This window comes from Danio aesculapii, chromosome 3, assembly GCF_903798145.1.
Source record: "Danio aesculapii chromosome 3, fDanAes4.1, whole genome shotgun sequence".
Taxonomy (NCBI): domain Eukaryota; kingdom Metazoa; phylum Chordata; class Actinopteri; order Cypriniformes; family Danionidae; genus Danio; species Danio aesculapii.
The window spans coordinates 61,523,806-61,538,006 of NC_079437.1; the positions used below are offsets into that span (position 1 = coordinate 61,523,806).

A 14,201-nucleotide genomic window follows, 5' to 3' on the forward strand; every position below is an offset into this window, starting at 1 on the left:
TTTCCAGAAAAGTCTGCATGTGTGAAAGGGGCCATCGGAGGACACGAAGATGCAGAAAAAGCTGACCTGAGATGGCGCTAATTTGATGTGATTCAGCTAATTGACTTGGGGTTATGCTTTCGGGTTGGGTTAATCAAATGAGCGATCCGTACCGACTGGTGTAATTGTGCTGATATGGAGTGACACGCTGGGGCTGTGTAAGATGAAATAATGATGTGGGTGCTGATGATGCATGGACGTTTATCATTCGTTAATCGTTCGCTTTGCAAACGTGGCCTGAAATTTGGATTCAGCGGGACGATGTGTCCGCCCAATGCTAACAGATGGGGCCTGCGTAAATCCCACATCTAAAAAGGCCAAAAGGAGCGATGAAGGCAAACAAATGATTGCAAATAGCAAGTTCATTTACATGCAGACGTTATCCTACTAGCTGAAATTGCCACAGTGGATGAATTCTGCCACAAAAAACGGCCCTATGTAGTGAACTCCAGGATGTGAAGTGTAAAGTATCATCTAATGTTTCCCCCTGATGCCATGTTCATCAGGGGGAAACGTTGTACCAACCTTGTAAAAAGGTTGAGGATACATTGTTGCTGAAGGTTGTCACAATGCTGTCATAACGTTGCCATTTAAATAGCCGTTGCTTTAGGTTGTGCTTAGGCGGCATGGACGACCACCGTGTAACATTTACACGTCCTCAATGAATCAGTTTAAATTTAAACAGACCGTTGGGCGTCTCATTCAACAATGATTGAGAAGACGCGGGTATTGCTTTCTTTCTTCTTGCTAAATAAGACATCAGTGGTCATTTGTGTAGTCCTGTTGTGTCAAGCTCTGATCTGTCCTCTTTTGTTTATTGCCTATTTAGACTTGTGGCTGCTGTGGATCAATCTCTGAAACTGGATTCTCTCTTGGATTCGTTTCTTTCCCTTTCTGCTTTCTCCATACCAACAACTACGCCTGCTCTTCGGCTGCGCTCCCTGATCTGCTGTATTCCCCAGTCCAGAGCTTCGATGCCCAGTGTCTGCATTTTAATTTGCCTTCTTGTTTACTTTCTCAATTGACATTTTAATTTAACCTACCCTTTTAGTTTAATCATAGATAGTTTATTATTTAATATAATCTAAACATTAATTTATACTGATAGCTTAGCTTATAATTAGCTGTGTAGTGTATGCATTAAATATTGTGAAATATATAATAAAAAAGGTTGATTATATGCAGTTGTGTGACATTTTTACACTTAAAAGTTTACATATGCAGTTATTAAATTAAAAAGGAAAAATTAATTAACAACATTTAATATTAAGCAATACTGGAGAATTATTACTGCTTATCCTGTGTTCTAGAAATTAACATTATTCAATAATAATGAACATTTATTAACATTAATAACATATTAAATAATAAATTAACTGTATTAAAAAAACATTAATACATGTAGTAAGAACGTCGTCTCGCGGTTGCTGAATGTCACATGACAGCGTTGCTACAGCCCTGACACGTCTTACATTTCTACATTGTTTAGCGAGCACGTAAGTGGCAACGTTGCCTTTGAAAAAATTGCAACCTTGTACAGACATTGCTACAACGTAAATGTGTTTGTTGGGTACTAAAAAGAAATAGGTCTATAAACTATAATTCAAGAAGTTATATTATACAGAAAAGATTTTTAAGTTTTATTTATCTAATAATTCCAACCAGTTTTGAGTGAACTTGCAATATTGTCAAAAACACAGAACTTTCAATTCAAATGCTTCGATCGATCGGCTGAAGATCGGTATCGGTCGATAATCAGATTTAATGACTCGATTGTTACTCACCAATCTGGCCGATCTCATGAACCGATCGCAGATGTGTTTATGAGTTTACAAGCAGAGGAAGATGAACATGCGCTCCTGTATATTATGCAAAGCCTACAGCAGCCACAACACGTGAGGAGGTAAATGATGTGTGGAGGCACAATACACCATTGCGACCTCTGTTTACAGTTTATGGCGTGAGGCACAGTGATGGTCTAAGCATTACATTTGTTCCATTAAATGAATAGAGCAGTAAAGATATTGCCAGTGCAAATCCCCCTCTCTCTCATTGAGAGATCTGCTGACAATGGTTGGAGACGAGCATAATATTTGAATGGTCTTGCATATATTTAGGCATTTTTACATATAACAACTTAAAAGTTCTGTGTTTTTGACAATATTGCAAATTCACTAAAAGCTGGCTGGAGTTATGAGATAAATAAGACTTCATTTTTTACATGAATAGTTAATTATATAACTACTTGTAATTTACTCAGTGTAAAACTCAGCGAGGTTTCCATAATCCTGGACCAGGCCGTATCCTGAGCAGCTGCTGTGGTGATTATGGATTCCTGTAAGACCCCAATGACGAGTCCTCGCATTGATCCTGAATGGACAGCCTGTACACCAGCTGGTGAACACTCCCACCTGCAGCTTCTCCACGATGGACGAGCAGCGTTCTCCAGCCTCCGGAGCCTAGACTGCAGCTCTGCACAAGACGTTTGGCCATAGGAGAAATGGTCGTGCCCAACTGAGCCTGGTTTCACTCGAGGTTTTTTAATTCTTCACTTTCGCCAATTGGTGAAGTTTGTTCCTCCGCTGTCGTCACTGGCTTGCATGGTTTGGGACCTGTGGAGCTGCCCATCGATGGATTTGCTCTTCAGTGTTTGAATTCTCAGCAGTGAATATTAAACCACACTGAACTGAACTAAACTGAACTGAAACACTGAAAACTGGACTGACACAGTTTCAATTTACTATGACCTTCTATGTGAAGCTGATTTGACACACTCTACATTGTAAAAGCATGTAAATGAATTGAAAAAAAGTAGTTTATAGGTGTTTTTCCTTGGATGGATTTGGAAGTAATGGATTGTAATGGATTTATAGGTGTGCATTTTAACTTATGCATCAAATACGCACCAAACTTTTTCTTGATTAAGACATGTTGAATTCTTCTTTCATAATCTGCAATGTTCTCAAATTGCATGGTTTGTAAACGTTCTGTTCTGTTATTTTCTGTGGCGGTTCATTCTGCTGTGGCGACCCCTGATAAATAAAGCACTAAGCCAAAGTAAAATGAGTGAATGAATTATTTTCTGTAAAGATGCTTCAGGCCATGACATGTTCACACCTAGATGGTTAAAAGAGACGTGTTTAAGGTATTATATGCAGCATCCTTCATTTATTCTCTCAGGTAAAGTGAGATCTCCACTTATGGTTCGTACTTAGAGGGAAAATGTGCTTAATGTATTATAAAGCTCGAATCGGTACTCAGTGTAGTCCGATCACACACTGAGCCACCGTGCCGCCATTTAAAATGTTTATAAGTAAAAATGATCGTTAATTTTACAATGACATGACCGTTCAGCCTGGGTTAGCTTATGGAAATAAATAGTCACCATACATGAGGTCAACTAGCAAAAAGTGAAAACTTTTCCTCATATTAAAGTGCTACTATATCACGAGCACATTAGAAAGCTTTTTATGTTTAAAATACAATTTAATAATATTAAAACAGGGGGGAAACCCATTAGGAATCCATGCAGTTGAGGTCAGAATTATTCGCCGTCCTGAATATATTTCTGTTTAACGGAGAGATTTTTTTCAGCACATTTCTGAACTAATAGCTTTAATAACTCATCTCTAAAAACTGATTTATTTTCTCTTTGTCATGATGACTGCACATAATATTAGACTAGAAATTCTTCAAGACACTAGTATTCAGCTTGAAGTGACATTTAAAGGCTTAACTAGGGTAATTAGGGTAAAGTTAGGGTAATTAGGCAAGTCATTGTATAACAGTGGTTTATTCTGGAGACAATCCAAAACTAATATTGCTGAAGGAGCTAATAATATTGACCTTAAAATGGCCTTAGAACAATTAAAAACTGCTTTTATTCTAGCCGAAATAAAACAAATAAGATTTTCTCCAGAAGAAAAAATATTATAGGAAATACTGTAAAGAATTCCTGAATCTGTTCAGCATCATTTGGGAAATATTTGAAAAGATTCACAGGAGGGCGAATAATTCTGACTTCAGCTGTATAATACGTATAAAGATATAAGCTTTATAAAAAGCTTTACTGGAAACTTATTTCATTCACGGTATTTTCAATCAAATAAATGCAGGTTTGTTGAGAATAAAAGACTTTCAAAAATATACAAAAATATCATTATTGTTTTGTGTTGTTTAATCTTCAATACTCTCTCATTCATTGTTGTTAGTAAGTTTTTCCCCTCAAGGACTGCTTTTTTTGTTTGGTGGCTTACGAAAACAATACACATGTCTCTTCTCCTCATCTTCAGCTGAAATAAATCAGTTTTTTTCCACAGTGAATGTGTGTGTGCTTTCTTTTTTCACTATCTCTCTGCCCTTCAGTGGTGCTTTCTGCAACAGTTTTCATGTGGAGTTCAAAGCGGTTTGTGGCGAGAGTGAAAAGCCTTTGACTACTCTACCTATCCCACACCGCAGACCAGCAGGTGAAAAGAAATGTTTTGAACTGGTAGGGCAGTACACATCAGTACGAAAACAAAAAGTGATGGACTGGGTCTCATTTTGACAGGAGCGAGTGAATAATTGATGCCTACTTTTCTCCAGCTCTGTAATCCTCTCCAGCAGGGAGTTGAGGGTGTTTTCTGTGCGCTGGCGGTGCGCCGTCGTCTCGTTGTATAGTTGGCTTTTCTCTTCCTCCAGTTCGGCGACTCTGGTCAGCAGCTGGCCCTCCAGATCGCTCAGACGTCGCTTCAGCAGGTCTCTCAGCTCACTGGGGAACGCTCCATTAGATGTGTTGGTGCGCAGCTGCTGCTAAATGACAACAGAAACAACACTATTTATCTGCTTCAAACCTAACAGGTCACTCAGATCATTAGGATCAAGTAAATCAAAAAGTTCGGTCACAGCAGGCACACAGCAACATTTCTCTGACCCAGCTCTGCCCCACACAATCAGCATTTGCTCGGTTCACATGCCGCAGTAATTTACAATACATGACTGGACCAAGTCTAACTTCCAGACAAGGGCCAAAGCATTGTGCTTCTCTCAAAGTGACCTGATTGGTAGAAGTTTTTTCTTTATTCAAAAATAATTTAAATGTGGGTCAAGAATAACATCTGGGTCAAATACTACATTTTACCTCTGGCCCAAGTCTTGTGTGTTAGTCTTAAAGATATCTATAAGCTAGTGTGTTTTTTAATCTGCCGCTATGCTGACACACATGGCTTTATAGCTCCACCCTCTTTCTAAAAGAGCTCAATCTCATTTGCATTTAAAGCGACAGTCGCCAAAACAGCACAATTAGGATCAAAGCCTAAAAGGGGGTCAGTTTCAGAGAGCTAGAAAACATTATTAGTGTGTTATTTTGAGCTGAAACTTCAACATCGCATGTGTATGATGTCGCAATCATACACATGCGACATCAGAGACCCATTTTACATTGTGTAAAAAGGAGTAGAATGGGTTCTGTTTAAGATATGAACCCGATTCAAACATCCTCTGCCGTCAGCCTCATACTTCATACTTCAGTTTCTCATCAAATCTTCTGACCAATTAAATGCTCTTTATTATTTGACATGCACCGCCCCATTCAAGACGCTTGCTGTTCAGTTGATGTGCTTGGGCTTATCCACTCTCACTGTGTTAAAAACAAAACCCAAAAGAGGAGCTGCTATACGTCCTGCGCCCTTTCAACATGTTTAATCTGAGATTACCTCAAATTTCGAATACATTTCAGAGCACTTCATGGAACCTTTATGTGACTCGGCTACCGTTTTTGACTTCTCAGGTATGCAAGTGCTCTTTAAAATAGGGAGACATCAAATTCTGCAATATCGTTTGCCAAGGATGTGATTATATTTCATATTTGAAATCATCAATGATATTTGACAACTCTCTCTTAAATTTGTTTCTAAATATTCAAATAAAACAAAAAACATTTTCCAGAAAGACAAACAAAAAACATGTCTCAAATATTTGGTTGGTGCTCTTTGGGTAAGGGATTCATCAAAACAACAACAGAAATTAGTCCAAGGGACTAGGAAAATGTGGAAAATTTAAAAAGCCTTTATTCTCATGGCTAAATCTTAAAAAACCTACGCGTTTCGGCAAGGATCTGCCTTCATCAGGGTAACCTGATCTCATAAACTCATAAACACACACATCTGGACCAAGCCCCTCCCCCAGAGAATCATCGTCTAAAGCTATCAATGATTAGCTCCTGTACTAGAAGGCGGGGCTTTTTTCGCTAGAGCAGCCATATTTATATATTATTTTTTTTCGCTAGAAGATGTTGAGTGTAACGAATGTGGCAGATTACCATTCATCCGTCCACCAGAGGGAGCTCTCTCCCGAATATTGACTGGGTACTTCCTCGGTGGTACTTCCTGGTAGCCACCATATATAAGCACACTGTTTTTATGTCTGTTCTTTGCGAAGTATTGCCAGTTCCACTGCCTTACCAAGCGGTTTCTTACTGTTGTGTTTGCCATTGTGTTATGACCTTTTTGCCTGCCTTTTGACTACTGCTTTTTGGATTTTGGACTGCCTGGTTTGCTTTTTTCGGACTGCCTCTTTGTTTGCTTGACTTAGCCGGGTTTCGGATTACGATTCTGCCTTTGTTTTATGTTTGCTGTTTACTTAATAAACCTCCAGCTTTTGGATTCAATCAGCCTCCATGTCTTCACCTACGGCTCCCTCACATTGAGATTGAAAATGAGACGTTGCAGCTCAAGGGCTTATCTTTAAATAAATTTTAATTTAAATCGATTATCACACTTTTTCCCATTCAAAACTATCCAAGTGAAACCTCTTATTGTGTATTTTGCAGTCTTTGGCTCCTACTCCAGGGCTGTCAAACTCAAGGCCTGCGGGTCAAAAACAGCCCACAATATCATTTTATGTGGCCCGAGAGCATATGACTCACAGCAATTACGAATTTAAGTGTTCATGCGAGCAATACTGGGTAGCACAAATGAGCACCTTTGCATTTGGTGTGAAGTGTGAACCCAGCATTATTATAAAAGTCCATGCTACTTTATAATGTGTATTGATTATAAACTACACCTTCCACAGTGCATGTTTGTTTTGAGACCCAGCTCAAAATGATTTGTTGTCAATAGTTCTTATTTCTGAGTTTCAGAGAAAAGTAATGATTGTCTAAATGATTTTTTTTTTTACTTCTGAGCTTCTTAATCTAATAAAAGGATGCTAAAATAACCCAAAGAATTAAGTAACATCTATTTTGCATGTATGAAAGTACATGTATTTAAGTCTTACTTTAATATGTTCCAATAAAACAAAGAGACAATTATTTAACAATATGTTAAGGAGTAGAAACTTTTACAATCATATGATTAATCCTTTGAGCACAGCCAAAATGCTGAAGTGGCCCTCAGTGAAAATAAGTTTGTCACCCGTGTGCTAATGGCTCACTCTGCTGTAGAATAAAACACTGCTGGGCTTATTGAACGAACAGTGAGGCTTTTAAAGTAGTATCCACTGGCTGAGGCAGGAACACGAATCAAAACAATAATAACAGTTTAACTAGTCCTTCATATTCAGTGTCTTTGATTGATATGCATTTAGATTGACATGAATAGATTTATGCATTGGAAAACACGTATGCTGCAATTGTGGTGAGATATTGGCAGGTTTAAATTAGCAACAGGTTTAGTGGTACATTCTAAAAAAGCTGGGTTATTTCATTCCAAGTTTGAGTCAAATACGGACAAACCCAATCACTGGGTTAAAGTTGTGCTATAAATTTAATTCAATAATTGAACCCAGTGGTTAGTTTTGTCCATTGAAATAACCCAGAATTTTTAGAGTGTCGTCTCAATTGTTTTTCGGTGTCTTTGATTACTGTGCATTTAGGTTTAAATGAATCCATACAGATGTGTGCATAGCATGGGATGAAAATTAGCAATGTGTTTAGTGATTGTTTCAACCCAACGTTGGGTCAAACGTGGATAAACCCAACCACTGAGTGTAATTTAAAATTAAATTGAAAAATTTACCAAATGTTGGGTTGTTCATATTTGACCCAACTTTGGGTTAAACCTAAACCAGCATTTTCTTTTTATTGTTTTGAGTGTAAAAAAAGGTTTAGGGATTTGTTAAAGTCCGCATGAACCAGAAGCTGCCACCCTTTTTGTATTTTTTTCATTTTGTGATGTAGTGGGTGTGGCTTGTTTTTTCTGCTGTGAGCTGATTGGGTGTATTTCATTCAGAAAGATGAGGATGGTTTGGGGAGAGTTATTATAGCCTAATAGACTGATTTCACGCGGCCGCCATTTTTAAAAGCGAAATCGAGGCTGCGGTGAGAAGAAACCCGGAAGTATCGTTGGGAGTTACATTGGAACGTTGTGTAGCTTGCTGTATATCTTATCAGCGAAGAGAAAGTGACACAAATTTATCATTTCACCGCCTTCCGAGTGACCCGAAGGTCTGTTCTGAATGAATGGTGAAAATAAAAAGGGATATCAGAGCTCATTTTCAGCTAAGTTAAGGGAAATGGCACTAGTTAGCTAGCGTTTTCTTTCCCAAACACACGTTTTAGACGCCATTTATCAAACGCGAGTTAATGAACTTATTCTTTCACTATATTAGACTTGTCACGATACTGAATTAAAAGAAAAACCATCAATTTCCCGCTAACATTTAAAGCACTGTTGATGGCTTTCTTAAAACAGCGCTGATTTGCCATTGTGTTCACGTGATCAACAGAATAGCTTGTGATTGGCCGAGAAGGTCATCAGTTCACCCTCCGCTGTTTACCGAGTACAAACACAGACGAGCCGAGCGATCTGCTTGATGACTCGACTGATCTTCATGGCTGCTTCGCGTTCGCGCGCGCGTCTCCGTGTATCTGTGTTTGCACTGGGTGAAGGGCAGTAAACTGAGTGCAAACACAGATACACGGAGACTGGAACGCGAAGCAGCCGTGAAGATCAGTCGAGTCATCTGCGCTCAGCGGCGCTTCAATGTCAACTCAGCGGGAAATAGATGGTTTTAAAACTTCAGTACCGGGACAACACTATTACAGACAACACGAGGGTGTGCTACAGTGTTTTATCGCTCACTGGGTAACATAGACTGAAGCAGGGAAGCGTCCCCACGGTGTTTACCTGCTGCCATGATCTGAAGCCTAGGAGGACACTTGAGCATATTACTCTTAAAGAGATTGTGATGTTGTTTGATGCTAAATTGCTTTTAATTTTCTAAATTAAACTTACTGAATGATATTAAAGTGATGTTTACACCAGTTCTGCATTTTGAAATCTCGGCAACAGCTGGAGGTGTGTACTCCACATCATGTTACTGTAATGTGTACAGTCCTTGTCCTATACTTCCGGGTTTCTTCCCACCGCAGCCTCGCTTTGGTTCTTTAAAATGGCGGCCACGTGAAATAAGCGTATAGACTCCCCCACCTCACCACTTCTGTTTGTTGTCATAGCGACAGTTGGAGGGGCGTGGTTAAGTATGTTAGCCACGCCCAATACCTCAGACAGATGTAATCTAACAATTTAATCTAGTGCATTTTCAGATTTCAATGAAAGATTACAAGAGCAAATGACATGCACAGATGCATTGTTTACCACAAAACTAGCAATGTGTTGTCACCAATGAATCTGATGTCATGTGGACTTTAGGTAAGGGATAGGAGGTTACATAAAATGGGTAGGAATGGGGATTGGTCAATATTAGGGACAGCGTCAGAGGTATATGGATATGTTCTAAATATATACTGGGTTGTTGTACAATGGACAAACCCAACATTGAGTTAATTTTTTCAATATTTGACCCAATATTGGGTTACAACAACCCAGGATTGTCAATGAAATTTCAATGAAATTACCATATGGTTCTTTGACCTATAAAGGGTTAAGCGTTGGTATAAACTAGCCAACACAGGTTTAGTGGTATGGTGATTGCTTAAGGGATCAACAGTGTAATAACAGATGCCATTTAGAAATGACCAAAGAGCATTACATCAAATGATCCTTCAACAAATTGTTTTGTTGATTTAATCACTAGTTTTAATCATTATGTTTGTAGCTCAATGTATCTCATTTTATATGATAAAAATAAAATGCTTAGAGTTAGTTAGGAGTCAAGAAACAAGTGCTCTCTTATAAACCATATTTCATATGTATGATTAACTAATATGTGTTAGATTTTAATAGTGATTTTGAATAGAGATAAGTGTTGGTCGGGCTGATAAATAATTCATACCTACTTGACTCTTTACTTTTCCAACAGCTGTGTATTGGTGCGTTTTATTTTAGTAATTCAAAGCATCATTTGATTTTATTGTATTTTTTATGCTACCATCTGCACTGAGTCTTTAAAACCCCATACTGGTCAACCAGTTGATATAACGGATGAGTCTGATTCTGATTACTCCACTGGCAAATAAATGATTTAATAAAATTCAAAATATTAATTTAAGGTACATTTCACTCAAAAACAAAAATCTCCTCTACTCAAGAGGTTCAAAACATTCAGGAGTTTCTTTTTATTTCTGAACAAAAAACAAGACAATACTAAACAATTGATCCTTACACTCACCGGCCACTTTATTAGGTACACCTGTCCAACTGCTCGTTTACGCAGATTTCTAATCAACCAATCAAATGGCAGCAACTCAGTGGATTTAGGCATGTAGACATGGTCAACATCGATAAGAAAAGGAAACTAAGGCTACAATTGACATAGGCTCAACACAATTGGACAATAGAGAATGGAAAAGCGTTGCCTGGTCTGATGAGTCTCCATTTCTGCTGCCACATTCGGATGCTCGGGTCAGAATTTGACATCAACAACATGAAAGCATGGATCCATCCTGCCTTGTATCAGCGGTTCAGGCTGGTGGTGGTGTAATGGTGTGGGGGAGATTTTCTTGGCACACTTTGGGCCCATTAGTACCAACTGAGCATTGTGTCAATGCCTACCTGCCTACCTGAGTATTGTTGCTGACCATGTCCATCCCTTTATGAGCACAGTGTCTCCATCTTCTGATGGCTAATTCCAGCAGGATAACACACAATGTCATAAAGCGCCAATCATCTCAGACTGGTTTCTTGAACATGACAATGAGTTTACTGTACTCAAATGGCCTCCACAGCCACCAGAGCTCAATCCAATAGAGCACCTTCGGATGTGGTGGAACAGGAGATTCACATCATGGATGTGCAGCCGACAAATCTGCAGCAACTGTGTGATGCTATCATGTCAATATGGAGCAAAATCTCTGAGGAATTTTTCCAGTAGCTTGTTGAAACTATGCTATGACGGATAAAAAAGGCAAAAAGGGGATCCAACCCTGTACTAGTAAGGTGTACCTAATAAAGTGGCCGGTGAGTGTATATCGTTAGTAGGAACAATCAAATACTACTGAAGTCAACGGTTACAGATTGCCAGCGTTCTTCAACATATCTTATTTCATGTTCAACACAAGAACTCAAACAGGTCTGAAATGAGTCGAGGATGAATAAATGATGACAGAATTGACATTTTTGGGTGAACTGTCCCTTTAACACCGCTGAATTAACCTAAACACTAACACATTTACACCAACAAGATAATTTTCTATTGGCAGAAGAATGTCATTGTGAATTTCTAGAGTATATATAAAGATGAATTCAAGAGGAGAAATCCCCATAACATGAATGGCTCTTATGACACCTGCTTCGACAGGCATATAACCAAGCATCACTAATCCCCATGACCAAATTTCACAGGTCATTAGAGCTCCATCTCCCTTAAAATAATCCTAATTAATATTTATTTATTGTTTCTCAGGGACAATGAAAGAACTGAATTAGCTACGTCTGCAGTCCCTGGGCAGGAAATACAAATATAAATCACATAACAAAACCATAAACACAATATCATAATAAAATAAATAGCATTGATATTTAAATGATAAACCCACCACCTAATGGTCACACACCTGATGCATTTTAACTGAAGCTTGAACTGTGCTAATTTAGGACTCTGTCTAATGATAATTGGTAGATCATAGATTAACTCTTACAGAAAACAGCAGAACAACCAAAATCTGTGACACTAATTTAAAATGATCCTTTTTAACCCAACAGTTGGGTTGGTCAATATTTGACCCAACATTGAGTTTCAACAATCCAGCATCATTTAGTGGATAAAGGTCAAAATTGAGAGATAAAATGTTAATTAGATTTGAATGTTTTTGTGTCAGAAATAAGCTTCCATTATTATCATTATTTTAATAGATATCACACTGAAAACAATTATTCAAAGATGATTCCTTGGATTTACTCTTTTTTTTATGTTAAGTGGTTTTAAACAATTTATTCGGACTGAATTTAAACAAACAAATTAAGTTAAACATTGCTCAATTTAATTTGTTTGTTTAAATTCAACACAAATAAATTGTTTGCAACAGTTTTGCATCACTTTGTTCAGTGCAGTAAATAATTATAGTTTAATTACAGATTCAAATATTTGCTGGCATATTTCAATATAAATACAATGAACAAGTATTCAACATAGTATACAATACGAGTATTTACATAAAAATGCATATAAAATGCTTCTTGTAAATATTAAGAAATGTAAAAATCTGTGTTCTGTTGTTTTAATTAGGAGCTGCAATTATGTTTATTCACCTGCTGTATCTCTTTTAACCCAAAAATGAATATTCAGTCATCAATTACTCACTCTTTACTCGTTTCTAACATTTATGAGTTTCTTTGCTTCAGTTAAACACTCAGATATTTTGAAAAAGGATACAAACCTGTAACCATAGAAGCCTATTTGTGTTTCCTACTATGGAAGTCAATGGTTACAGGTTTTAAGCTTTGTTCAGAATATTGGTTTAAGTGTTTAAGGGTCGTAGACAAGCTATATATCGGTATAATCTTTATTTCTTACTCTTTCACCCTCGATCACAACAGAGATCATTCCACCATGCGTTCCTGAGAAAATTCTGTATATTTGCTACGTAAATGTCACAAGCATGAACTCTTACCCCTATTGACTTCCTCAGTATTTTTTTTTTTTTACTATGGAAGTCAATGGTTACAGGTTTTAAGCTTTCTTCAAAATCCCAAAAATGGAGTGGAACCACTAGAGGGAGAGCAAATGGTGAGTAAATATTCATTTTTAATGAACTATCCCTTAAAGTGTCCTTTATTTGGTAACGTAGACATCTATTGTAACGCCGATCTCGAAATAAATACTTACAGGTCGTAGACTATATAATCTTACTACTTTGGAGATCAATAGATTCAAAATATCTGCCTTAGTGTTTAACAGAATAAAGAAGCTCATAAAAGTTTGCAACCAATTAGAGGAGAGTAATTAGTGACTACATTTTCATTTTTTGAGTGAACTATCCGTTTAAGTGTCATTATTAGTAAGTGTCACAAGCATGAACTCTCACCTCCAGGCTCTCCAGTCGGTCTTTTAGGCTCTGCATGGTCTTCCCCAGCTGCTCCACGCTCTCGGTGGGGTCCCGCGGCAGATCGCCCATCGTGTTTTTACTGTAATCCTTCCTGCGCGCGCTGCCCCGGGACCTGACGTCCGCCTCGCAGCGCGCGAGTTTGGAGTTGAGCTCTTTGATGGTGCCCTGCTGGCTGACTATAGTTTCCTTCTGCTGCAGGATGGTCTCTCGGAGCTGGATGATCGTATTCCGCAACTCTTCCTCCTGCGGGCTTGTGCTCTGCACGCGGTTGGTGGTTTCCACCGGGCAGCTGAGGTCGGTGCCTGCGGGCACAGCCGTACACACGAAGCGGTTTCCTTTCGCGCCACTCGCGCCAGCGACTTTCCCGCGTCCTGACGCGTAAATAAGCAGCAGTGCCACAAATAGAGCTCTCATTACGACCGCTTCGTTCTTCAAACCACATAAAAGGTGAGTCAGTTTAGTAAGTTTCACTAAATAAGTCGTTCAGTCTAAAATAAACGAAATTCGTTGAGATGTTGATATTCGAAAATACATTTGACGGTTAAAACAAAACCAAAACACAACCGTTAGAAACAAAAACCGACGATAGCTCGATGATAACGTTAACAATGATCACTTAAATTCACATAAAAGCAAATACAAGGCAGAAATAACACATATTAGCAGCAAGCGGGAAGCTTTCTGCAGGGAAAAATGTCCTCACTCAACAAACTGCCCAACAAACTGTTGAAGTCTT

At 38.4% G+C, this 14,201-nt stretch overlaps 1 protein-coding gene across 1 annotated transcript in view; it reads right to left on the minus strand.

Moving 5' to 3' along the window:
- Positions 1 to 13,879, minus strand: part of nptx2a (neuronal pentraxin 2a) — a 34,687-nt gene extending 20,808 nt beyond the window's left edge. Inside the window, exons 1-2 of the mRNA XM_056452526.1 lie at positions 13,445 to 13,879; positions 4,614 to 4,830 (exon numbers count right to left, since the gene is read on the minus strand). Of these exons, the coding sequence (XP_056308501.1) occupies positions 4,614 to 4,830; positions 13,445 to 13,879 (652 nt within the window). The remainder of the gene's footprint in view (positions 1 to 4,613; positions 4,831 to 13,444) is intronic.
- Positions 13,880 to 14,201: the final 322 nt, after the last annotated feature.